Source organism: Rhinolophus ferrumequinum, chromosome 3 (genome assembly GCF_004115265.2).
Source record: "Rhinolophus ferrumequinum isolate MPI-CBG mRhiFer1 chromosome 3, mRhiFer1_v1.p, whole genome shotgun sequence".
In the NCBI taxonomy this organism is placed as follows: domain Eukaryota; kingdom Metazoa; phylum Chordata; class Mammalia; order Chiroptera; family Rhinolophidae; genus Rhinolophus; species Rhinolophus ferrumequinum.
The window spans coordinates 23,654,885-23,682,796 of NC_046286.1; the positions used below are offsets into that span (position 1 = coordinate 23,654,885).

Consider the following 27,912-nt stretch of genomic DNA (forward strand, 5'->3'; position numbering starts at 1 on the left):
TTAAAGTAACTGCCTCTTTCAGCAAGAGAATATATTACAAATAATTAAAATTTTAGGTCAACCCTTCTTGCTGCCAACATGAATTGATTACAAAAAGCTACTGTCAAGATGATTCAAACTTCCAATGAGAACTCACCTCGAACTAAAAATGCCTGAATATAATTATTTGTAGTAAGCTATGGCATTAAAGAGATATGAAATGGAATGAACATAAATATAATCAAATTAAAATATATCATGGTTAATGTTTGAAGATCGAAATGTTAAAGAAATACTTTTCAAGTACAATCTTAAAAAGCATCCAAAAGTGAGACACATACCTTTAAAGTACTTATTAGATTCTCAATATTATTTTTGTCTGCTATAACTGCTTCTTCTTCACACAGTTTAGTTTCATAGAGTTTTACAAGGGATTCTGCAGCTTGAGTGTTTTTTAACACCAAATTAACAGTTTTCAACCTATTAAGAGAATTAAACAATAACCTTCTATTGGTAAACGTTTATTTCCCCGTAATGCAGTCCTGAAGCACCTGTTTGATGTATGAAATAGCATGTTCACCATGGAACACGACACATTTACCACCAGATTAATATTCAGCTGACTCTTCTTTAGAGACATCAGGTGCTCCAACCCATTCCCTGACCACAGTGGTACTTAGCAACAGATTCCAAGATAAGATAGTTTTCTTTCAAACCTTATTCAGACCAAGCTTAAGAGAAAAACTGTATAGGCTACAACAGCTGAGCTACCAAAACCACAGGAAAAATGTGGGAAGATCATACGTTATGCCCTAATCTCTGAGGCACATTCCTTTTCAACAAGCATCATCATCATAAATCCACAGAAATGTTTGTTTAATATATTTGTTATTTTAAAAAGTGAATAGTTATTTTCATAAAAATGAATGTTTTAAATTAACAGTAGATACACAAACACACACTCAGAGGGTGCCAGAAAAATGTATACACATTTTAAGAAAGGAAAGACCATATTAAAATTGTAATACTCAATATATACCGATAACAAAAGATGGATACAAGTCATGTTTGACTTCTGCAGTCATAAGAGGTGCTCAAAGTGGTTACCATCAGTGTAATTTCAATAGTTTCTTCCTTTCTTAAAATGTGTATACATTTGTGTGTGTGTGTGTGTGTGTGTGTGTGTATACATACATATATATACATATATAGAGAGCGAGAAAACAGTTGTATGAAGCAAATTGACATTGGCAGTGGTTACATACTTCTCTATGTACATGGAAGACATAGAATAGACTTGGTTCATGTTCTGAATGACCACACTGAGCTCAGATCGTAAAGTCGGAACTGATGGAGAGGCTGCTGCTTGACTAAAAAATTCTTCACATTTATTTGTGATCGTTCCCAAATCATCTTTAAGACGCTCCAGCTCTTTCTTTAGTTTCTATAAAACAGAGAACAAACATAGGTATTAGGTTTTACTCCAGATGGGGCATCTTTCTTAAAACAGTTTTAAAACACACATTTTACATTATGATAATGAACTTAAAATTCTACACATTCTTTACTTTTTCTTTATCAAATACACTAAGCCATAGCATTCAAGTTTTATTATCAAAAATTCCCTTACTGCCTATCTTTTCAGGCCCAAACATCTAACTTAGTGCTTTTTGCATATAGCAGGTAATCAACAAGCATATAATGACTTTCATGGTGAGAGGCCCTTATAGCCTCCATCATAATGGGTAGGAGGGCACATGTTCTTGTGTTTACCTCAGTCAAAGGTAGAACTGAATTACAGAATCCTAGTTTTTAATGAATAATAAATACATCACCAGACCTCACAGAGTGACCACTGGGCAAAGTCGAACATATAAGAAGAAGTCACAGAGGTGCTAGTCATTAAGATAGTAAATTACCTTAAGTTAATTTTTATCCCAACACCTTTAAAAATCTTACCTCCTGCTCTGTAATCCTGAACACGCTTTCATGCAAATCATCTCGTTCTAGCGGAGTTCGGATCTGTCTAATCAACCGATCTTCACAGTTCTCTAAACGAAGTCTAATGTTTCTTACTTCAGAGATGTAGAGATTATAAACAGATTCCTCTTGCTCCTCTGTGAAAGTAAATATAATATTTAGAAAATACCTTGTTTTCTATCTTTTAGAAGCATTTGCTCATGTTTTAATATGGCAGTTTTACTACTACTAGGACATAGCGAGTCACACTAATGTTACCAGTTATCATCATGAACTGACCCAAAGGATAAAAACCTTAAAATAATGGCCTTACAATTTACAAAGAATAAAATTTCCTTAATGTCATTTGAAGTACGATTTCTGATTTATCATTTCCAAGGAAAGTAATATATTGCTTTCATGTTCACAAAAATGTGAATTATATCAGTTGCAGATTAATCATAAAAATTAAATAAAAATCCTTAAAAATGAAAGGCAGATAAAATGTGTTAATGTTTAAAATCTTTTTAACAGAACATTACTTATACAGTTTTTGTTTCTTAGTAATATCAAGAGTTCAGAATAAAGTTTATAGTTAATGAAAGTTAACTAGACAAAATCTTTTCCTTTAACCTCTATATAAAATCCAAGTTTGGGTATGGGAAATCGCTGCACCTTTCTCCCAGTTTTGCTGTGAATCTAAAACTGCTATTGAAAATAGTCTTTTTAAAAAAATCTAAGTTTGGTACATGAAAAAATAATTCAGAAAAGATAATCTTTTCTGAAACTAAAAGATTATCATTCTGAACATTACATTGCAAAATACTGAAAATGTTGAAAAGTAGATGTATTAAGAATTAATTATTTGTGGGTGGTGCAGTGGATTCCAGCTCAACTCACACTGAGAATGTAAGAACTACAAACAAAATTTCTATAAATTAAGTTTTGTGTCTAAAAAAACAATAAAAAATCATTTGTTATACTATTTCGTCGGTATCTTTCATTAATTCATCATTCAGACGTCAATGAATCCCTCTTGCATTTCCTACCTCACACACGATTTTAACGTTCCAGCAACTGTGTCTACCTATCACAGGCTGAGTGACGTAACCCACCTAAGAGTGAAATTCCCATTGAGAGCAGAAAATAACCCATGCGAGAAAAAAACAAGAATTCCCACGCTTTACCTCTTTCTGCAGATTTAAGAAGTTCTTGATAGTACTGTTTACACACATTAACTTCCTTTTCCAGTTGTGTTATATCTGAGCCTGAAAATATTTGGGATTCCTGGCTATCTTCCAGAAAATCTTCAAAACGAGACTGTAGATTACTCAGAACTTGCTGATGTTCACCTGGTAACATTGTCTTTATCTAAAGAAGACCAATGATCCATATAATTAAGTGATTATAGTACTAAGAGCTAAATTTAAAGGGGACAGATCTCAGATTAGGGTCTCATGTTATATGCCAGTTCATATTAACAGTCATTAATAAAAGAACCATTTGAAATTAATTTTCTTTTTCATTAATACTTTGAGGTTTTAAAAAACACAAGGAAAACAAGACTATAAAATTCAATAAATGAAATTAAACTGTACCCATCTCCAGATGTCCAAACACTGTATCTTACCTCCCTATCAAAATATAAGAACTAAATAAAATATGTGATCTCCAGATATCCCCAGTTCTTAGAAGGTGCCTTGTATACCACAGCTGTATAACAAATAATCACTGAATGAGTGAATATTACCATGGATCTGCTGGGCTCTGCCCTATTCTATAGCACTCAGAAATTCTACCCCTCATGACAAGTTGCCCCACATTTTCGGACAGATTAAGATGGTGTGTAGCTTCATACTTACTGAAGCCACATTGCTAGCTCGAATTCTATCAATTTCATTGACGAGATAATGCCAGGATACCACACTCTTCATGTTAACGTGAGTCTCATGCCAAAGAGTTAGGACACTCTGATACTGTTGCTCAATTCTGAAATATATGAAAGAAAACACAGTTTCAGCCTTTTCACTCCCTCTGACAACATGCTACAACTTTTCTCTTCGTTTATAAAATATCCCACATTTACTAGTTCGAGCTCCTTCTGATCCTGTGGGCCTTGATAAAGTATTGAGTATTGCTTTAACTTTCCGAGAGCTTCCAAAGCCAGCTCTCTGTCTTTTAGCTAATGCATACAAACCTGTTTGCAAAGTCGACCGCGTCTTTGTTTGGTGGAGGAACTGTAAAGCACACAGATGGGACCATCGCTTCATTCCCAGTAGGGCTAATGACCTTCCATTTGGCACGATGAGAGTTGTTCGCCAAAACACATTCATCATCTTTATAAATGGTTATCTGGTTTTAAATGAAGAACAGAAAAACCAAATGAGGTCACTGTTGACTAATCTTTTTTCCATATCCAATCTTGGAAATTTTTTTGTTGGTGTTTTTTTGTTGCTGTCTTTTTCTTTTGAGGTGGAAAGCTTTACTAGTAAGCAATATGACCTCATTTCTAAAATATCTGAATAATGCCAGAAACGGGTCTGTTTCTAGGAGTTATAAGTACCTCAATTTGTCTGTAGTCACAGATGGCTTTGATCGGAATAGAGGTTTTAAGTGGACAGTCAGGATTCCTTGGCTTCAGCTGAATTACTGTTTTTGCTCTCCCCATCAGGCTTGCCACTGTGCTTTTATACTGTAAAAGTTCTTCTTTCTCTTCCTAAGAAATAAATAAGATGAATTTGAAGTGGTAAAAGACGCGTATTCTCTGTTGTTTGGGGGATTTCCACAAATGAAACTTCATCCAAAAAGTCTTCCCGGATCACATGGTCTAAACTTTCAATCCCTCTCTACCCTGTCTTGCATCTCTCTTCCCTTGTTTTGTTTCTTTCGTTTTTTTCCTCTTTAGCATTTACCACTATCTAACACACATCTATATTTTATTTATTTATCATGTTTATGTCTACTCCCCTCTGTAGCATGTAAGCACCACGAGGGCAGGGATTCTTGTCTGTTTTGTTCGCTGCTCTACCTCCAGCACCTAAAACAGTGCCTAGGATATAGAAAACACTTAACAAGTATTTGTGGGATGAATGACTAAACACACACACACAAACACACACACACACACACACACACACACACACTGCTAAAACATCTTAAGATATCAAGACTATCACAAAAAATATTTTTTTTGTATTTGTTATCAAAAAATACCAAACTGAGTATTTCAATGCTTCATTGAATGAGGTGAAATGATCAGTAGTACCAATAAAATATGAAGTTCTGCACCTATAAAAATATAGTAAAACCTAATCTAATCCCCATTTTACATTACTAAGGAAATTCGTAGGTTTTTGTACTAGTACCATTGATTCCTGAACAAGGTCTTCCAGCTTGTGAATGCTGCTTGATCTATCACAGCTGTACTTCCGCTGAATGGCATCTTTCAGGTTCCTTAAGTAATCAGTAGCTTCTTTGGCATCATTGAAAAACTAGGGAAAGACAAAAACTGGTAGTTAAAATATATTCAATGACAGTAAAGCACAGTTATGAAGTTCAATTACCAGGGCCCTGGGTGTACCCCTCATAAGTAAGAACAGAATAAATTCAAAACAACACAACTTAATAGCCACATCACTCCTTTCCCCAACAAACAACAGCCCTTGAACTTGGAGTGTCCAAAATTTATTACATTCCAAACAACTCTTAAGTAGGAGTGAAATTTCAAGAAGAATCTAAAACTTCTGAAGAATTAGGAAAAAAGAGTTATCTCTAATGACAACATTTCCTTAATAAGAGACATATTTGTAAAATAAAGATTTTCTGACACTGTAAAGGATTTTTTAAGGAAATCCTCCTTAATAGAATGCTTCAATGTATCCTATAGAACATACTGGTATATCCCTTATAACCTACAAACAAAACACTTCAGTTTATTTCCTCTGCACATTACGTACATGTATCTTAACAATAAATTATGAAGATATTTTCTGTATGTCAGTCCAAATCACAATGCCATCTATTGAAGTTGTGATTCCAATCACATACCTCAAAATAGGCGGTGTTTTCCTTTGTGTGCTGCTCCACACACTGGCAGAGCTGTAAGATCCAGCTCCACTGTGTCTGCATGGCCGCTCGGTAGGCCTTAAAGAAAAAACACAGCTATTGTCACTGGGGGAGAGTAAGGACATACACATACAACAATGTTTTCAAAGGATAAAAGATTCTACTGTGTCTAAATAGATGGTGAGATTGTTTTAGCAGAATAAGACTTGAAAATCAGGGTAATGTCCCTCTAATCGGAGACTTATCACTTGCCCAAAGCCAGTCCTTGGAAGTTTAAATATAAATTTTTAAATCAGTCCCATCCATTTCTTTCAGATTTTAAACTTTTGATTTTTTTTTCTTAAAAATATATGGAAAAAGCTAACTCTGGCTATTTTTACATGAAAAAAAATTTAACATTTGAAATGAATACAAGTTAACCCTTTACTCCTTTCCCACCAATGTTTTCTCTACTTTGTGGAATCCTCAAATACACTTTCCTTTTTGACATTTTTCCCTTCATTTTTCTTTTCTCTGAATTTTTGTATCACTGGGTCATAAAATACACCTTTGACACGAAAATATATGATTCTGTAGTTTTCTCTTTGTTATTGCTTCTAAAACTAGGCCAGAACCTTGGGGCAGAGGGAGGCAGTATTTATTTGTTTTTACAAGGAAAATGTTTGGAGTGGGCGGAGAAGAGTATGCAATCCCCTATCAGTGTAATTCTGAGGTTATAATCATTATACTAGAATTTTTTACTCAAAAATGGTTGTTTACTTGAATTTTTATTTAAGACAAAGTGCACCTTTCATGAGGGCACAAATACTGCAGAAGACACCTATTTCTGTTAATATTAGAAAAACATGAAACACCCTTTTATATTTAAGATGCAATTCACTGACTTCCAGAAGAGGGCGTTCTAGATGCTTTAATGACTATCATAAATAAGCCTGTCGTTCTTCCTTTTGGAAAATCTCATTCCTGGTGAGCTATGCTCAGGCAGGCTTTCTGAAAGGAATGTACGGCGCAGCACTGGAAATCTGGCAACACATCATGATCACATTACCTGGTTCCTCAAATTAAGCGACTTTGAGTAAATTGACTATAAAAGATATACCATGCATATATCTTAGTTTCTTTTTCATATAAATATGAAATAATGTTGATAATTAACTCTTATCCATATACCCACAAGACATTGAATAGGCAAATGATATCATAAAGATGACTAAGGCTTTACTGTACCCCTCAAGAAACTTTTAATTAGATTAACATTTCTACATAAAAGTAATCAGTCCACATCCACATTTGCATTCCCATCAAAATTCTTAACCTATAGTCATAGTTCCTAACAGCTTGCCTCTCTCTACTATAAAGAATATTCCATTTTTAGTTTTCATTGTGCAAAAGTATATCCAGACCCCTCATTGTTCTCATTCCCTTTCCCTATTGTTCCTCCTACTCCTCTACGCCTTTAGTATTCCTACATGGCATTTCCTGTGGATACAAAACCCTATTTTCATATAACAGAAGGTCAAATGTAACATTCCCAAAACTTCCTAATGAGGCCTAGAATATTACTAATCTTTTGTGTCATGATGATTCCAGTGAACAAAGACGATTGAATTTCTTTCCTGAACTGTGATAGTTTGAGGCATGTCACATTTTCAGCACAGCTTCATTTTTTTTTAACTCTGGCAATATACCACTAAATTTGATACTCTTTGCCCTCATGCTTTATGTCCCTTTCAATTTAGGAGATCACTAACTAACTAGTATATATCAGGCCAAAAAAATTAAACACAAGACTACCACCACGATCACCACCACACAGACAACCTGATAAATCCCGCATCAATTCTCCACTTCTGGATTTGAAATATATACTCTATACCATGATGACTTGCCAGCATGCTATTTCAATAAAACTCACAAAACCAGATCATAAATAAAATTACTAAACTAAATAACAGGGACTAATACTTCTTGAGAACATACTATGTCCCAAGAACTGTACTAAGTGGTAAGAGTACATTATTGTTTTCATTCTCATCACAACTCTATGGGTTACAAGCGATCTTCCCCATTTTAGGTAGGAGAATGAGGCTTAGCAAGGTTACATCACCTGTGCAATGTCACACAGTCAGGAGGGAATAAAATGTCAAAGCTTATAAAGTCAAGGTCCTTTGTATCTACTGCAATACATCTCCTTGGTCACAGGGGTTGACAAAAATATCTTTATTTTAAGTGATGGGTGGCTGACACAAAGAGCAAGAGCACTGAAGGCAAATCAGTATGATTTGTCAGGAACATTATTTTTGAGACAAGTTGTAATAAAATTTTGATAGTTTGAAGTTTTCAATTTATCAGCAATAAAAGAACCTGAAGGGTAATAATCAAATATCAGTATTCCACCATGACTATTACACTTCCTGACTCACCTCAATAGTTAAGCGTGCTGGGTGATTTTCCAAAAGTAGCTGCTCTGCTATCTCCTGAACTGATTTAATATTTTCTTCCTTCTGTTCAAGTTCTTTCATTAATTCCTAATGTAAGAAAGAATTCAGGGATATGTTAGGAAAAGAGCTAAACCTGAAATACAACTTTAATATCCAATTACAAACGTTTTACTTACAGCATGGTAATCTTTTTTTCGAGCTATGTTGGTATTTCTTTCACTCCAGTCATAAGCAACTTCCTCTTCTTCTTTTTCATTCAACCAAATAAGTTCATTAGTTGCACGAGATACAAAATTATGGAGAGTATCAAGGTGTCGTTCCTGATTCCTGGATGTATTCTTTATAAGGAAAATCATTGTAAGAACCATGTCTTTGTCAAATAGAGATAAGAAAAACAGAAAGTTTAAAAAAACTTACCAAGAGTTTTGCATACTGACTCTCTAATCTGTGCAACTTCTCTGCATAAGTTAGTTTAAGAGGTGCCGTCATTTGGATCTATAATATGGTATAAAAGGTTAGGAATCTTAAAGAATTCTGACTCATACTCAATGTATCTATTATCTTGTTATAGGGTCTTTATGTAAAGAGCAAAGCAACAGTAAGCTAAAATGAAATATACACAGATTTGAAATTTGTATACCTCACTGATTTTAGCTTCTTTAAGGCTAGATTCAAATTCTTCAATAGCTCGGTGAACATTTTTGTGATTTTCTAAATGGCTTTCAACACTTGGCAAATCTGATCCCCATTCAGTACGGTCCAACTGCACCTTTAAACAGAAAGACACTAGGATTAAAAAAGAAACTAAAAGAAACTAAATAAAGACTGAAACTCTCAGGTAGAGTACATATTTTTTTACCTGCATCTCATCAACCCAATTCAAAAGATCCTGAACAAATTTCATGTTAATTTCCTCTTCAGTTAAATTCTGATCCAACAAAGACGACTTTAGAAGGGGTTTTCGGATCTGCATCAACTTCAGGGTTTGCAATGAATTTGCCTCTACTCCTGAATTGAAATTTGGAACTAATCCTGGGAAAGCAGGTGTATAAGCTGGAGTGAGGGATGGAGTCAGGCGGGAGGTCAGACCTGATGACAGGCCTGAGGTCACACTAGAAGGGGTCAGGGAAGGCGTTAAACTCTGGGTCAGCCCTGAGTTCAGACTGGGGTTTAAGGTCTGTGCAAATCCTGAGTTTAAACTTTGAGTAATTCCTGATATCATGAGCTTTGTCTGTTCTGTTGTCAGCATGCGTCCTTTGCTGTACACTGAGGAACATTCATTCCTTAAGGCCATAATTGCATCGCGCAGTTTTGCAACCCTAAAAGAAAATGAAAAGTGATAAGCTATAATATAAAAGGCATTTTTCATAAACAATGAGCCTTAATGTAAACTATGTACTTTAGTTAACAATAATGCATTGATATTGACTCATCAATTATAACAAATGTATCACACTAGTGCAAGGTGTTAATAAGGAAAGGGGAGGCATGAGGGGATATACGGGAACTCTCTGTACTTTCCATTCAATGTTTCTGTAAACCTAAACTGCTAAATTAAGTCAATTTTTAAAAGTCATTGTACTCATATCAATAAAATTTTGCACAATTTTTTTTCACTGAATTGTACTCTGAGCATTTTTGTTATCACTTATTTGTTATAATTTATAAGCAACATAATTACTACAATATAATGTGTCATTGTCTTCTTTGATATAGGATATTTCCAAATTTTTGTTACTATAAAATATTTCTCAGGTGAATAAAAAGCTTTTAATCTACATTTACTTATATATATTTTTTTTATTTTCAGAATTACTATAGATTCCTAAAAGTGAAATAACTGGATCATTTATAATTTTTGCTACATATATGGTATACAACCCAAAAGGGTCCATAAATCCAAACCTAATTCCCAGAGACATAGATTTTTATCAATATATATTTTTCCAACATTTTGTTGTAAAACATTTTCATAATAGGATAAAGAGAAAATTGAAAAAATTGAATTAAAAAAGATACTTTTCTTATATATTCATAAAATTGTTATATTCTACATTCCTATCCCGAGTGCCCATGAAACAGTTGTACAAAACAACAGGGTATGAGTAAGTAGCCCTCTTACCTCTGTACCAACTGATCTGCCTGGTAATATTTTCCATCAATAAGAATCTGTACATCAATTACATGCTGGCGTAAAAGGTTCTCACATTCAAGTATATACCCGGCAATTTCTGCTTCATTCTGAAACTGCACCCCTGATTCTAATCTTTTAGAGTCCTGTATTTTAAAAGAAGTCAATATTAATTCTGTGAAACAAAGTTTCAAAACCAGCCTCGCATGTAAAACTCTAAATATTGGAACAGAAGGCTTACTTAGGTTTTCTCTTTTGGTTCAAAAACATGTTTTGCTTTTGCTCACTGTCCCTCAATAGAGCAAAGAGTGCTAATCATCTTTAATAAACTTTAAGTTTCAGTTGACAAAAATACCAAGAATTGACTAAAGGGTATACAAAAGCTTTAGTTCATCCAAATGCACAGACCCCTCTATCACAATCCCAAGGACTCCTAAAATTAACTTACAGACTGGAGAGCATTTCGGGCAAGTATCAGTTTGTCTTCACAGATGACACTGTCCCGCTGAACTCGGTTGGCGATCTGCTGCAACATTTCCAACCTAAAAAAAAAGGAATAAGATAAAATAAAGCCTCTCCCTGGGAAGTTGCAGAGTTCACAATCACTGAAAAAATGCTGCCCATCAAAAGTAAAACAACCCCACACCCATGATCCGATACCTGTGTCCATCAATGGATTCATTGCCGAAGCTAATGCAAGAGTTGATCAGTGTTGGACCACAATTAACGGAGAGAAAATTTTCATTTGAATCAAGACTGGTTCGAGTACTAGTTGTGTTACTAAACGCAGAATCACTGCTATGGTAACTGTAACTACTGCTGTGCATTTTTATTCCTGATATGATGTTCTTTCTTGGTCATTAAAAGTAGACTAAAAAAGTAGAAGGCCTGCAGAAAGCTCTCCTTCTAACGGTGAAAAGTGGCAGCTGAATGTTAAAGCTTTAACAGCTCCTTAAGTATGTTCCTACATGCATATGCAACACACAGCAAATAACAAGCTGATAAGTATTCAAAAGAATCTCGCCCAAAGCCACGCGTTTGCTAGCTGAAGTATGCCTTTTGTAGCTTGCATTAAAACCCTACAAGTATGGACAAGGCAGCCTGATCCGGGCGTCACTGAAAAAGACTGGCCAAATATTTTCACCAAGAGTCATCCAATTGCAGCCACCTAAAAAACAACTCAGAAGCCTCACTGAAGCCCAGGTACAATTAGTAAAAGTTATTCTGGCTATAGCAATTATCAGCTAAAACAACACAAATATTCTATCACAGCCTGCCTGCCTTTTATAAAGGGCTAGGTCTGTTCTGAATTTCAGAGGCTAAAAGTTGGCACTTATAAGCATTTATAAACAAATGAGTTTGATGAGAAATGAAGTACATTCCCATTTTAACTACCATGTCATTTGTTTGTTAGGTTAAATTAACTGACAAATGATCCGTTTAGCTTTCTTTATGTGATGTGTTCTCTGGAATGTTACTTCTAATCTTACTATAGTTCCTTTATATTTTAAAAAGCCAAAGTGCTAAGTAGAATATCAATGCAGTGCTTGCAAGTTTAATTTACCTGCGCTTGTTTTCTTTTCTATAGGTTATTACCTGGCGTAAGGACTCCTCATTTGTCTTGTACACATTCCCACACCATATAGCTATTATTTGCAACATATAGTTAATGCCAAAAAACTTGTTGCATCAAGAAAACGGAAGGCATTTATCCAAACAAGCTCCTAAATATTTTCCTGCCCTCAACACTACAATGCCAAATGGCTACTTCTCCAATCCAAAGGTTGATATTTTTTTTTGGAAGGCAGGAAAGGGGAAACTTGAGAGTGCCATATCAAATATAGCTAGTAAACAGAATATCTCAATATAATAACAGCAGCACCTAACATTTATTAAGCATTATGTGCCAGGAAATTAACTAATCATTTTATATACAATAACTCATCTCATACTCATTCATAATCACAAAATATGGTACCGTGTTTCCCCAAAAATAAGACCTAACCAGAAAATAAGTCCTAGCATGATTTTTCAGGGTGACATCCCCTGAACATAAGCCCTAATGCATCTTTTGGAGCAAACCATAATATAAGACCTGGTCTTATTTTCAGGGAAACACGGTAGGTACTATTACATCCTGTTTACAATGAGGAAACTGAGGCTTAGGGAGGTTAATACCTTGTCTCAAATGACATTGCCTGCAAGCTGAGTTAGTAATTTAACCCAGGACTGATGACTCCTGGACTTTGAACTCTTAACCACTGCATTCTTCATTAACCCGTACGAAAAATCCAGTTACTATTCAAAGGACTAAAAATCTACTCCATATCCTGTCTCTGGTATACTTCAGTAATCAACCATTACTTCAGATGATTAGCTTGGTATCTCATTTTAATCACCCACAACTTCCTCCTCCATAAAAGTTCCACACCTTGTATTTCAAGCGTATTTGGGTTCTAATGATCCAGCTATGTGGATATAACGTTGTTCTTCAACAAGAGTGTAGTTAGTAATGTAATAAAGGACTGACAAGTTAGACTTGTTCACATATCATCAACGCATTAGTTCATATTTGGACAATGTTGAAGTCACAGGCAGGGCACAGAGAACATAGTATACTGAGCACCTCTATGTATACCAGGCACTGTGTTACAAATACTGGCGACACAAGGGATGGAGAAAACAAGAGTTTGTCTCCACATTCTTGGAGCTCATAACTGCGGAACAGGTAACCCTTAATCAAATGATCACAGAAATAAATATAAAATTATAATCGAGATAAGGGCTATGAAGGGACAATACATGTAAATATGAGAGTTCTAAGCAAGACATCTGAACTAGCGTAGGAGACCATGGAAAGTTTCTTAAGGAAATACCACTGGAGCAGAGGTCTGAGAACGATTAGGAATAAAGAGAGAGGGGGAGGATGAAATAGACCTCCCTGCCAAAGGAACAGACAGTTGCAAAGATCCTGACTATGGCACCTCAGCGCTCCTGAGAGACAGCCAGTGTGCCAGCACTGCAGAAAGCAAAGAGGGTGGGCTATGAGAAAGGCCTGAGAGGTGAGCCTGACCATGAAGGCCTTACTCTGTAAGCCCCAGCCCCTATGGAGCTCACAGCTAATGAGCAACAGAGATCACAGTTGCCATGTACCACAAGTCAGGCTGTGAGGTAAGGACTCTACTGAAGACAAATGAATCCAACAAATGTCTCCTGGGGTACCTTTCCAGGCAACTGGGTGTAAAAGGAGAGACAGACTCATAAAGAGTCAATGATGATTTCACAGAATAAATGGATTTGTAGAAGTGGCCAGAAAGGGAACTTGAACCAACATTAACTGAATGTTTTCTAGAAGCCACCTCACTGCCCTTTAAATGGAGGCAGACTAGACTCTGGTTTCCACTGTTCCACGGAAAGACCATCATAGACAATAATATAAGAAACAAAATAAGTTAATTATTGACCTGTGAGCTTCCAGATCCAGGCCCTGGTGATTTAAAAGTCAGTTTGAGAAATTCTCATGGGTAGTTTTGATAGGCTTTAAAACTGTAACCGCCTTATTAGATGAGACTTCACATACCCCCCGTCCACTGGGTTCCTTTTTAAACATCATGTCACTGATTTCCTCCTCCAAACTATTGGAAGAGTTTCTAAATAAGAAAATGGAGGATCAGAAAGACTAAGTGATTTATCCAAGGTCACACAGCCAAGGAAATGGAAAAGGTAAATGTTGGTCCTAGGTGTGCCTGGCTCAAAACCTGAACTTCTTTCCACGAAAACAAAGAGACCCCCTTCTCTACCTGATGTCAATGGCAGAAATAACTCCAGCTTACCTTTCTAGTTCTGGACGCAGTGCCTTCTCCCTCTCAAGCATGGCAATAATGAGTTTCCCCCACTCTTTTTCTATGTCATTTGGATGATAACCTTGAAGGAGTTTGATGCGTCCAAATTCTATCCAAATCTTGAGGGGAAAAAAAAAATTGATGGGAAGCAAACATGAAAAAATAAATTGATAAATAATAAAGATTATACCTGGCAATACAAAGGAAATTTCTGCTTACCTCTAATAATTTATATAGGCGTTTAATTTTTGATTTTTCTGTCTCCTTCGGTGGAATTTCTGTTTCTTTAAACTGTAAATACTGATTATAAAGTGCCTAAAATGAAAGGGAAAGTAAATGAAGGCTCAAACTGCAAAAACCTGTTTTCACTATGGCATGGTGTTACTATTTCAAAAGCTATGTATATATTCAGTGGAATTTCTTTATAAAACCGACACTCAAGGACTATACCAATTGCCAGCTAGTTGGTGTCCCGGTTATACAAGATTTGATGAGGATGTTAACTATCGATGTCAGCCATGATTCAACATGTACCACACAGGGATCTGGATAATAATTAACCACGGCAGTGTTTATTATCGTACAAACAAGAAACCATACCCTTTAAGAGATGTACTTTCCGACGGTGGCAAATTAACTTTTAGAAAAAACGATCTGATGCCAATTTCCATAAAGGGGAAAAAAAAAAAAAACCACTCTGTTCTTGTCTATATCATGGGTCTATCCTTGAAAATAGAATTTTTATCAGATAGTTAGGGCTAAAATTTGGTTTCTATGTCCCACTGGCCAAGTTAAACAGATCTCTTAGTAAACAAAGATAGATGCTATTGGTTGCTGCTATTATTATAGAAGTTTCAACCACATAATTAAATTATCTAGTTTACAGATACTAATTTGGAATCTCATATATAATTTATTGTATTTATTAAAAAGGACCTTCATAAAAAATATGTAGATAAAACATATCCACGTTTAATAAGTGTATACTAATTATTTCATCCTGAGTCATGCTGTTTTATAAAAAGTCCCTTTAAATCTTCACACAGACACGTTTCTGAGGGACTCCATTCAACATTTTGCTGGCTAATAAAATTATTGGCATTTCCCCATATATATTTTCTTTCCTGTATTACATCCTATGTAATCTGGGTAATCACTCAAACTTCTTCCAAAACTTTTAAGAATCTACATTAATCAGAAGCCAGTACAAATATACCTAAGGATCTGGATAACAGGAATCCATTTGGAAATAATCTGAACTTGAAATCTGTTTTAAACTCAAAACATAATGTTTCAGGATGTCCATGAGTAAATAAGCACAGAATGCCATTATGTCCTAAACACTGTTCATCGCAGATGTGGTGAGAGAAGGGGGGATCTCTCTTGCCCTGGGAAGATTTACATCCACATAGGGAGACTTCACACAAACAATTTTAGAACACTTAAAAAGCATCAAATCAACACATGCCAAGTAACCTCGTGCCAAGGACAAACTCCTTGTGGCAATGTGCATTCGGAGCTGTTGCGCAGATGTTCTGTATAGATGCATGAACTCAAAGAGCAACTATAACAGGGCCCACCCTCGGCTGTTACAGTTTTTGTGATTCGAGTTAGATCATGAAAACAAAGCCTGTAATTCAAGGAATTAGGACTCTGTTGTTAATATTCACATTAGCAGTTTCTCGAAATAGTCCAGCAGACGATTTTGTTATCACAAATCCTAATATATAAATTGAGGCAACTTACTCTTCAACAAAGTTTATATATCTGTAGTGACTTTTATCTTTCTATAATGTCTGTGCCTCAGAGACTTAGACCTGTTTTTAGGTAATAGAAAATGTTTTACCAAACCATGAATTCATTGCTACTGGCAGTCAGATATGTGTTTTCAAATTCATAGTGAAATATAGTATGTACTTCTTGCTCTACAAAAGAAAGCTCTGAAGCAGTATTAACAGGATTTGACTGCAGGCCACTCCCACCCACTGACATACTTGTGCAAGCTTCCCAGAGTCTCTCCCACCCCAGCCACCTGGTGGGCTCCAAGCATTTCCCATACACCAAAAACGGTTTGGTGAGGTCATTTCCAGAGACTCTTTTAAACCTTAAAACTCTCAATTCAAGGCTAAGGGACTATAAATTTCCTTAAGATGTTGTTGCTATTATGTTCTGATTACTAAAGTTTATCTCCAATTCTCTGAATCATAGGGAGATGAACACAGTTTTAAATGCCTCCTTATTAGTGGCTTACCAAGGGACATTTTCTTAAATTTATAAAATAACAGAATTATCACAGCATTATTTAAAAGTTTAATAATCGAGTCAAACCAACTTCTATAGTGACACTGACCTTTAGTTCTACAGGGTTATTAGGAAATGTTCTCTCAGACATTGTGGTCACATGGTGTCTAATCCACTGGATGAGGTAGTTCACCATATTCTGGTATTCAATCCATTTGACTTCAACATCCTAGGACAATAAAAGGACAGAAAAGGTTCTTGTGTGTAGATAATAATATTCATACCTAACACAATTTACTCAGAGGTCATTTTGTGAACTTGCATGTCTTAAAGTCTGACAGAGAGAACCACCTAAATGTTTTCTTCCTTTCCATGCAGTTCCCATCCTTTCCACATAAGCAGCTTTAAAAGCATGCTATTAATATGTGACCACAAAGACTACCCTAATGAGTGCCAGTTCTGACCCAGAGATAGTGATTGCCTGAAGCACTGTGTTGAGAAGGGTTCTGAGGCAGCGTGGAAGCACAGCAGGATAAACTCCCACAGTCAACTTGTCAGGCACTCAAGAAAGGGGAATAATATGCATAAGCCAAGTTGGTTGTCACTCTGCAGACCTTTTTAGATCTAGGTCCACTGTATATATGAAACTCAAAAGAACTATACAACACGTAAGAAACTAGATAGGAATGAAATCTATAGGAGCCGTACATGGTGAGATTATCCAAGCACTCATTTAGCAAACTTCTTTAAAATGGAGGAAACGGGAAGGTTGTCAACTGCTATATTCAATTTTAAGTATCTAATGAGTGCTAATTACAGTCAAAGCGTTGTGCTCATTCCGCTAAATGTTGTAATAAAAATATAATGCTTTAAGACATCATACCTATGATGAAAGAAATACGATCTAGATGGGGAGGCAAGAGAGATTCATAATATAAACAGCTGAACAAAATGAAAAGCAGTATTTCATAAAGTGTTGAAATAACTGAAATAGTATATGCTAGGAGTTGAGATAAGAATCAGGTAAGCCTAAAACAGTCACTACAGGCTGCTTGGGAGAGGTGGTCCCAGTAAGTAATTGTTGGCAGCGGGCAGAGAGAAGTGGATAAAAGATAAGGGCGTCCCAAGTGAGTCAGGACTCTGCAGTAGAAATGGCTCCTAGCAAACAGTTTGTGCTGGGATGTCATAGCTAAAGACATAGGCAAGTAGGAGTCACATAGGCAGAAGTTTGAATGTCAGACTGTCTGGATTGGATGTAATCTTACAAGGCATATACAGCCACTGGAAGTTTTCAAGCTCCTTTGGTGACAGTGTGCAGAGCTGATGGGAAGAGAAAAATAATGGGAGATGGAAAAACCATAGAAAGCTATCATCCTGATTCCAGTGTGAAGGAATGAGTCAGGGATGGGGCGGAGGTAGTGAGAAGATACAGCGAGGAATGGCCCCAAGAAACATTCTCAAGCAACACTTAACACTGAGTCACTGGAGCATTGCATTGAATCAGAGGAGAGGAGGAGCAGGGGAGCAAGTTACTCAGGGATCAAAAGAGTAGACAACACCTTTGAGAGAGAGAACAAGAGGAAGTGAATGGGAATAAGTCTCGAACAATAGCTTACAGAGGTGAAGTAAGAGAACAGAAAAGAAAGTTTACCGAGATGAGCTCCTAAATCGTCAAGGTGATTTTTTTTTTTCAAGGTGAAGTTTTAAAAAATGGTATCTGCAAGGAGGAGGGCAGAAGCTTAGGGTGAGGGGAGATCATCCCCAAATGCGTAACATGTACAGGGTTTCCTGTCTCTTCCAGAAATGCATAAGCACTGATTAGCACGATCACTACAAAATGCACGACGGAACTGAATTACACTACCCTTTGGCAAACAGTGACAAATAGGGTCCAGAGCTATGCGTCAGAGACCTTGCCCTGCTTCCAAAGTCGCTCTGACAATTTGGCAAAATAAATAAACTTCCTCTGGATCCCACCATTAAATCAGAAAAACAGTATTGAGCCAACTTACCTCATGGAATCATATGAGTTCATAAACCTGGAAATGACTTTCAAAAGTAAGATATTCTATACATATACAATCAGCTAGAGGAGTTGTAAAATAGCAGCAAGTTAAAAATGAAAATGTACCAAATTCAGTGCTATACAGCTATTATCTCTAAAAAGACATGTAACTCTGAATATTTTATTTATGACATAGAACAAAACTTTTTGAGTTATATTTTAATTTTAATGGTAGAATGATACCATTAAAATGCATCCAGTACCAGTTTATTAAACACCATATTCACTCAAATTCTATGAAAATATTTAAGAACTATAAAACGCACTATCAAAGAATTCAGTCAACTGGGCATTATGGAATCAGCAGATTCTGACATGGAAAAATCAATACTCACATTTGCTCCGATGCCTTCCCCACCTTCAGGGACTTTGGGAAATGCATCATAGAGAGATGACACATAAGTTATTACTGATTTTTCATCAGGAGACGAGACATCAACATCTAAAAGCAGCAACATAAATTATTTCAAAATGTTGACAGATCACTCTTGATGAGACTTTCATGCCCATCTACATCCACCCAAAACAACAACTCACCTTCGGGATCCAGAAGTCTTATAACACCAATTTTTTCGGCTACGTAAAAAGCGTGCTCTAAATTTGCAAGGTTGCTTTGAACAGCAACAGTATTCATGTCTATCAGGTCCGGCCTAGGAAAAAATTCACGGTATTAATTATGTTTTCTCATGTGCCAGTTCAACATTACACTTCCAGGTGTATCTATTTCTATAGCAACTTCTGCAGATATCAATACTAAGCTCGTATTGAAATACAGAGATTTTCATCAAACATTTAACATTGCTTACTCCTCTCAGAAACTTTTGTGTGGCAAAGGTGAGTGTATCGAGGAAAACATAAAAATCTGAATGTATATAACTTTCAGCAAATCCCTCATAATCCGAATCTTTTTAAATAACTGTCCCACTCAACCTATTTAGGCTCCACTCCTCCAACAGTGTGTTTCCCATCCAACTAGCACCCTGTCAATGCTTTCGCCAAACACAAAAGCTTATACTTAGTTCAACGCCATGCTCATGGCATCCCCCATCCAGGATGCCCTTTCATGTCACTGTTGTTTTCTAAAATCCTACTCATCTTTAAGAGCAGAGATCAAGCCTCACTCTGTCTGTGGAGCCCTCACCAATCTTTCAGCTCTCATTTTTCTTTCTCTGTCCCTTGAACTCCTTATACTTCCAGTTCTGTGCCAGGCAATTTGGCACAATAATCATATACTTCTTCGCCCTATTAATTCACTGTTTAATGTGCACTCACACCTTGTTGCTCCCACAGGCCAACGCCAGGACAGCAAGAACCATGTATTAATACACATTTGTATTTTATCTTTCTGCTGAGATAAAGTGACATATACTTTGCAGGCATTCAACCAATACCTACAGATAACTTGGTAAATAGGTTGGTGAGTTAGTAATTTGAATCATAAATAACTAACTGAAATAAGCACTGGGCACACACACACACACACACACACACACACACACACACACACAGATTTCTAAAACACTCCTTAAATACAAAGTAGCAAAATATGGTAGTTGGAAACTTAAGGCCAGAAGCCAGTCAGGAAACTTTCATCTCAAAAATAAAGCATTAAAATAACTCAGGAACAAATGTGGAAACAGTAAAGCCTTCAAAAAGAGTGGCACCCACCCCGCACATCACTGAGTACGAACCTGTTTATCAACTTGTAGGGAAAGGCTTTCTATAGCCTCCACAGACATTCTGGTTTGCTCCAAATATTCATTTGGAAAGAGTGAGAGTGCTCAGAGGTAGTGTGGGACAAATGAAATGCAGATTATTTTCAATACTACCATGTTTCCCTGAAAATAAGACTGGGTCTTATAGTAATTTTTGCTCCAAAAGACACATTGGGGCTTATGTTCAGGGGATGTCATCCTGAAAAATCATGCTGGGGCTTGTTTTCCAGTTAGGTCTTATTTTCGGGGAAACACGGTACTTGGAAAGCCGTTCACATGAGCAATTCTTTGAAAATGTATCATTAATCTTAGGAAGGTATAAACAGCAATTTGTACTCCTATTTTTATCTGATGAGAAAGCAGATCTCCAAAGAGATCTAGTTATAGTTTTATAGCTCTTTGAAGGGTTCATTACCTTGAATTGTAGCTACCATTACTTACCTACTCTTTTCTCAGGAAATTATTAGGAAATTCTTTCATGCGTTTCACATGCCACCAATTTGATTACTGAAAAATGATCCTGCATTTATTATAGGAAAAATAAATCTACTGACAACAATAGAGGTAAATGACATACCTCTAAAAATAACATTTTTTATTCACATAGAAGCATTCTGAAGAATCTGCCAACTTCAAGATTACTAAACAGGTATGTATAATAGCCTAGACAAAAACAAATATCTAAAGTTCAAAAAAATTGTTTTGTTTCCATAAAGTTCTCACATTTTAAAGAAATGAAAACCAGTCTTTATGAGTTTGCCAAATCTCCCAACAAGAAAGTGCATGTTGTTATGCGAACCCTGCCATTAGCAAAGAAAGTGAACACTGAGTAATCCCAGACAGAATGAATAAAGTCATTGAAGAATCAAGTTTTTGAGTAGGAGAATAAAACATAATATTTCCTTCTGAATGACATAGTCATTTCAGCACAAAAGCGGCTGTATAATACATGAGTTAGAATAAGTCACCTCTTTATCATGATATTTAACACTTTAATGGAACAAAAACTGAAATCATTTTCCTCCATTAAGAGATTGCAGTAGACCAATAAAATTAAGCAAAAAGTGAAAAAGGAAAAAATTATAAAACCACTATGAAAAAGTAACAGTCTGAAAGTTCTCAAAATTCTCTCTCCTCTAATCATCTCCTAAGCCCTAGGTCATTACCAGTCTTCCATTTTGCTTTTCCTCTCTTTGTCTGCAAGTTCCAAAAGAGGCATGTGCTATATGACCTGTCTACCTTCCTTCTTTCATAGTCTCACTGGGATAATACAGCCTGAAAAATTTCAGGCATTTTCCACATAAAGAAGATTTTTATCTTCATTCTTAGGGTTTCATTTCACTGTAACGTCTCCTTTTTGTGTAACATTAACAGGAAATTTCATTCTCATCATATTTTCGATTAACCAAAGACTACACTATACTGTGAGCATGTAGAAGGCAGCAACCATGTTCCTGTTATAGTTTACATAGTTAAGTATTAACTATTCTAATTTCCCTAATTTCTGGAAACCTTTCAAAATCATATAAAGTAATCTTCTGCCACCTAAAATGATATATACTAGTCTTTTTATGGAAAAGAGGCCATTCTAACTCTTACTTGTGTTATTATTCTATGATAATGTAATCTTTTCTGAATGACTCAATCATCATGGATAGCAATTTTTTAAAACATATTTATATGCCACCCTGTTTCTATAAATGATTAAAAACAGCTTACAAAAAAATGAAAATATAAGAAGATAACATAAATTTTAAATCAGAAGTATAAAACCAAAATAAGGTCATAAGATGAAGTTTAAAGTGAGGCCAAAAAGTACAAACCACTGATATGCATGGTTAGTGCCCTTAATTTGTTCCAAATATGGAATGAAAAGGCACCAAACAAAATGGCTGTTACCATAATACAAAATAATTTTGGATAAAAGTAATTCTTATCTTTTATATAAAGCATACCTTAAAAGAGTATTTTCCCTGGACAAAAAAAGATATATATACTCACATGCATACACACACGCAACACACACACAATCACACATATATGTACATACACACATATCCATATACGTGTACACGTAAATATACGTATGTATGTAAATATATGTATATGCAATATAAAGATATCACCACTCACACTAACCAAACTAGCAGAACATTAAAACTGCATAAGAGATTTTTTTTTTTTTGGTACAGACATTCCAAAGTAACTTTCCAGTCCCCTCAAACACTTTATGAATACTGTGTTTCCCCAAAAATAAGACTTAGCCGGACCATCAGCTCTAATGCATCTTTTGGAGCAAAAATTAATATAAGACCCAGTATTATGTTAATTATATTATATAAGACCTGGTCCTATACTAAAGTAAGCTGGGTTTTATATTAATTTTTGCTCCAAAAGATGCATTAGAGCTGATTGTTCAGCTAGGTCTTATTTTCGTGGAAACATGGTAGTAATAAGGGGTGTAGGCATGGATGAGAGTCAACACAGAGAAAAAGACAAAGCTAAACAGGCAACCTTGAAAAACTCAGTATTGGAGTTTATGTAAGAGGTGGAATCTGCAACAGGAACAGAACAGAAGCGGCCCAAGAAACAGGAGAAAATACCAGGGGAGTATGGTGTCATAAAGTTAAAGAAAAAGAAAATTTCAAAAAGAAAAGAATGGTTAAGAGAGTCAAATACTGAGAAGTAAGAAAGATGAGGCCTGAAAAGTAAGTGTCCACAGGATTTTAGCCACACAGAAGTCACTCGTGACCCAAGAAGAAGTGTTTTGGTGGATGATGGGGCAAGAAAGCAGATTAGAGTGGGTTCAGGAATAAGTATGGAGTAAAGAAATGAAAATGGAAGGTAGAGACAACTCTTTTGAGACTGGCCTTTAAGGAAAAAAATAATATAAGGCATTAGATGGAAAAAAGCATGGGGCTAAGGGAGATGGGTTTTTTTACTGTTCGTTGTTTTATTAACAAAGAGGCTCCAGCGAGTTTAAAATCCAATGAGAGAGATCTGTGGGGAGAGAAAAGTTTAATAGAATCAGAAAGGAGGTTTCTGAAGCAATGGCTGAAATGGGATCCAGAACATGGAAAGAGGGAGACAGGCCTTGGAAAGGTGGAGGGTGGATTCCTCTGTTAATAGGAGCAAAGATGGCTAGGATGGATACAGATGAAGGGGAGGTTTGTATCTTTGGTAAAAAGAAGAAAGACGTTCCATTTGCTGACTTCAGTTTTCCTGAAAAGTACAAATTGAGATGATCAGTTAACAGTGAGGGAAGAAAAGGTGGTGTGAGGGAGAGAAAGGGTGAGTTAACATGGATAGAAAAAGATTGCTGGTCGAACCCTTTGACGCTGGTAATGATGAAGTTACAGTAAAACCCATCTACCCTGAAGTCTGCCTTGCTCCATCCAGTGTGCTTCATTGCTTGGGTACATGCACACACAAAGCAGACACTCGTAGCTGGGCTCAGAGGGGGTCGGGCTTTACTGGGAAATTAGTATGTGCTCAGCAGCTTGCGAGGAACTGAAAAGGGATATCATGAAAGTTTAACAAACAAACAAAAAAACCACTCCCTTTACCTAGAAATCAGTCTTAGAACAATCTTTGTACTCCAGAACACAAGTCACCAACTCATACACAGATGCATGAAGCCACGTATGTCACTTCACATCTGCTCTTCAATAAATCACACAAGAAGAATATGCATTAAATATGCCTCACTTATCCTGATGGAAGAGCAGTTGCCATAACAAATTCCCAAAGATGACTGTTTGGATTAAATCATGTTCAGGCTTAGCATGTTCATACCGTTCTTATTGGTGCTAAAAGCATCTCACCTCCCCCACCCCACCCCAACCCCGGGGGGTGGGGTGTGGAAAAAAAGACCTATAATACGATCCTCCTCTCTGCCCCCCCGCAAATAAATATGAACATGCAGGAGACCCACCCACAGTTGTGTAACTAGGTATAGACATTCCTTTATGCTCATATTTGGACATGTATTGTTGAAAGAAAAACAGCCGAGAACTCCAAGGTGGCAACAAGCTGTGAAGGTAATTGTACCTTTTCTCAAATCTAGATGCCCCAGCTTATTTCAAATATTCTTCCAATTTTTTTCCTACAAAGTGACTCTCTACTAACAACAAGGGAGAAACACTGTAATTTACAGCAAGATTTATCCTTAAAGTCCTTAAAGATTGGAATCCAACAACCTCAGAAATTAAAAGATACCTAATAAAGTATGACTTTCACTTCGCAAACAATCAACTCCGTAACAGCCTCACAGACTTTAATAAATATGGAAAACAGTATTGATTTTGATAGAGAAGTTAACTTCTTCATTATCTATATTTTAGTGAACTTATGAGAGCAAATTATACGTAAGCCTTAGTGATTAGGGGATAAGTTCCCTGCCCCCCACCAAAAAAAGGAGATGGCTCGGCTTATTTTTTACTTGGTAGAAAAAAAAAATTAAACTACTTCATATCCTAGAATAACCTAAGAATATAAATCTATAAATGAGTCAGAATAAAAGAAGTGTTGTAATGGAACAGACGGACCTATCAAAGAAAAGTAGAAGAGAGATCATCACATGCCAGCTGCCCCTACAAGGTATGAGAAATCTTAATATTAAGTGAAAGGTAAGAAAATGCTGACGGGAAGCATGAAGGAAGACTATGTCAGGTTTCGAAGTAAGGGAAGACTTTAAAGCCCATTTTCACTTGAGCTGTACTGTCACATGCCCTCTTATTAGTGGACCACTAGGGAGGGAGGGACACTGAGCTTCATTACACATTTCCTAAATCTCTGGCATTGTGATTGGCACTCTCTCATATGTTATCCCGAGACAGCTGATATGTTTTTTTTTCTTTCTTTTTTATTAGTTTCAGGTGTACAAAACAATGTAATAGTTAGACATTTATAGCATTTATAGCCCTCCCAAAGTGATAACCTCCCTCCCCCAATCTAGTAGCCCTCTGACATCGTATATATAGCTGTTACAATTCCACTGACTCTATTCTCTATGCTGTACTCCACATCCTGTGACTATATATAAATATATATATATATATAATTATAGTTGACATTCATTATTATATATGCTTTTTAAATGATTAGATCACTCAGATTTGCCAACTTATTTGGTCATTTCCCCCCCTAAAGTCTTAACCCACACATGTTAAGACTAAAAGCTTGTACAGCACACAGAGGGAAACCTAAGTCTGCAATTTCATCTCTGGCACATACTGTGAAAGATAAAGAAAAATGTGAATAAAAGGGAAAATTAAAATTGCTAGAATCCAATTAGCAAGTAAAGTAAGGAATTGTTTCTTTCTTAAGGCATCATGGATGGCAAACAGTGCAGAGGGGTCTATATCCTCAAAATTTTAAATGTAGTATCTTTCCAGTAATTCTTCTTCTAGAAGGCTCTATATCCTTCAAATTTTAAATGTAATATCCTTCCAGTAATTCTACTTCTAGGACCTTATCCTACAGACACATTCACACATCTGCACAATATAAAGTCCAATACATTTTTAATAGCAAATAACATAACGTCCATCAATCGTTACATCCATCTAATTGAATACTATGCAGCATGTAAAAGAATAAGATAAGTCTATTTGTGCTGATATGGAAAAATGTCTAAAACAAATTAAACGGAAAAAAGAATAATGCAAAATAGCATATATACTATTCTCTCATCTGTGTTTTAGAAAAAATTATATTTGTGTTCAAGATTAGGTGCTTAGGTAAACTATACCACAATAAACTTGACCCTTCCCTCAAAAAGAAACAGAAAATAAGTATTTCTATATGTATAGAAAATTTCTTGAAGAATAGCAATTGCCTCAGGAATCTGGGGAAAGAAATCACATTTCAATACATACTCGTTCACTCTATTTGAGTCTTTTATAATGTTAATGTGTTACATTTTCCATTGGTTGCTATTTAAACAAAAAAATCACAGTTACAAGAAAAAGTAGGGCTGTTGGCAAAGAGTGCCTACTGTACAAACTGCTACAAAGGCTTTCATGGTGAGGACAGCCAGGGGAGCAGTCTTCCCATGATGGCTGTATCAGTTTTTCAATTTTCTGACTGAAAAACTGGAACTAGAACTTCGGCTATGCCTTATGTCACATCTATAAGGAACTACTTCATACAATAGTGGAAGGATTAGTATTATAGAGAATTTCTATAAAGTGGGCAAGAGGGCCAGGAACATAGAAAGAAGGTAACATAAACAGATGTTTCCTCTAAATATCTACGAGCCAAATTATAGCCCCAAAACTACAGGTAAAAATACAGTTACACTGAAAAACGGTCACCAGATGTGAAAACAAACTTATACACCTCACTTTGATGCAGATGCATTACAAGCAATGCATGCGAGCTCTCGAAGGATTTAAAATTGGTGGTAATGGTTAGAAGTCAACCGCTGATGTTCTCAAGAGTTCGACTGTTTTGAGTTTATTTGGTAAGGTACATTTGCTTTTGCCTCACGAACTGAAATACTTGTGACTTTTTAAAAAATTCACAACCTCCAGGGCTCTGTGTTTGTGCGTAACCCGTGGCCACACAAACCAGAGCCCATACCTGTATGTGCGCACACACACATCCACACCCCAGAACTCTGGGTTCTGCAGCCTGAAGGCAGATCAAGTTCTGAGGGCAAAGAATCATCTAGTCGTCGAGCACCCAACATCCTAGGGGAACATGTCAAGCCGCACAGGGCCTCCTCCCAGTATTAAACCAGTCCAATCCAGTTTAGCATGTAAGGTGTGATTGAATCCAAGCATGTGGCTGAATCACAGGCCTCCAGGTCAGATTATTAAACAAGAAGACTCTGACCACAGCCTTACGGTATTAACCTTCCCAATTACCACATCTTTAAACATTGAATACAATGAAATATGATGGTCCCATTAAATTCTAATTCACAAGGCAAACAATGAACAAAATAATTGCTACCTTCCCAACTATACACGCAAACAAGTGAAAAAATTCCTGGCCACCTAGTTAGGAAATATTTAAATGGCATGCTCCTGAATGTAACCTATTTCAAAAATGTGGAGTCTTACTTGGGTAATATATTTAAAACACGCGTATGACAAGAATGCCAGGGAACTTAAAAGGAGAATTAATTAAATGAATGGGATAAATTAAAAACAAGAATAGGACAAGCAGAAACTAGTAAACAGAAATAATCTCTCTTCAAAACACATATGCCCCCTAGCATTTTCATCTTGCCATACTTAGGATCTTTCCATGTCGCCACCTTAGGTTCACCTGGCCCCATTGCACACATTGTACTGTTCTCTCTGGCCTGTGGGCCACACTCATGTTCATGCCTGCTCAGGCAAACATGTTTTCACACTGTGTGATGCTGGGCTTTGCTGTTTTGGAACTTGGCTTGCATCAATATTCTAGGGCAGATATCCACTTGGAGAGATTGATAAAGTAAGACAAGTCAGGAGCTGAACTT

At 36.2% G+C, this 27,912-nt stretch overlaps 1 protein-coding gene across 22 annotated transcripts in view; it reads right to left on the reverse strand.

The window, feature by feature from the left end:
- DST (dystonin) overlaps positions 1 to 27,912 on the reverse strand; it is a 429,322-nt gene that overhangs the window by 155,013 nt on the left and 246,397 nt on the right. For 19 of the 22 annotated variants that reach the window (XM_033103131.1, XM_033103108.1, XM_033103110.1 and 16 more), the window contains 21 exons: positions 19,261 to 19,373; positions 19,059 to 19,165; positions 16,768 to 16,887; positions 14,637 to 14,732; positions 14,409 to 14,536; positions 11,024 to 11,117; positions 10,567 to 10,721; positions 9,304 to 9,763; positions 9,085 to 9,213; positions 8,862 to 8,939; positions 8,621 to 8,782; positions 8,427 to 8,531; positions 5,986 to 6,081; positions 5,304 to 5,429; positions 4,502 to 4,654; positions 4,136 to 4,290; positions 3,801 to 3,927; positions 3,126 to 3,309; positions 1,939 to 2,096; positions 1,245 to 1,423; positions 321 to 459 (listed from right to left, as the gene is read on the reverse strand). In XM_033103131.1, the coding sequence (XP_032959022.1) occupies positions 321 to 459; positions 1,245 to 1,423; positions 1,939 to 2,096; positions 3,126 to 3,309; positions 3,801 to 3,927; positions 4,136 to 4,290; positions 4,502 to 4,654; positions 5,304 to 5,429; positions 5,986 to 6,081; positions 8,427 to 8,531; positions 8,621 to 8,782; positions 8,862 to 8,939; positions 9,085 to 9,213; positions 9,304 to 9,763; positions 10,567 to 10,721; positions 11,024 to 11,117; positions 14,409 to 14,536; positions 14,637 to 14,732; positions 16,768 to 16,887; positions 19,059 to 19,165; positions 19,261 to 19,373 (3,064 nt within the window). Of the gene's footprint in view, positions 1 to 320; positions 460 to 1,244; positions 1,424 to 1,938; positions 2,097 to 3,125; positions 3,310 to 3,800; positions 3,928 to 4,135; positions 4,291 to 4,501; positions 4,655 to 5,303; positions 5,430 to 5,985; positions 6,082 to 8,426; positions 8,532 to 8,620; positions 8,783 to 8,861; positions 8,940 to 9,084; positions 9,214 to 9,303; positions 9,764 to 10,566; positions 10,722 to 11,023; positions 11,118 to 11,235; positions 11,568 to 14,408; positions 14,537 to 14,636; positions 14,733 to 16,767; positions 16,888 to 19,058; positions 19,166 to 19,260; positions 19,374 to 27,912 lie in introns of those variants that run through there. The other 3 variants (XM_033103129.1, XM_033103122.1, XM_033103130.1) reach the window with 3 other exon arrangements.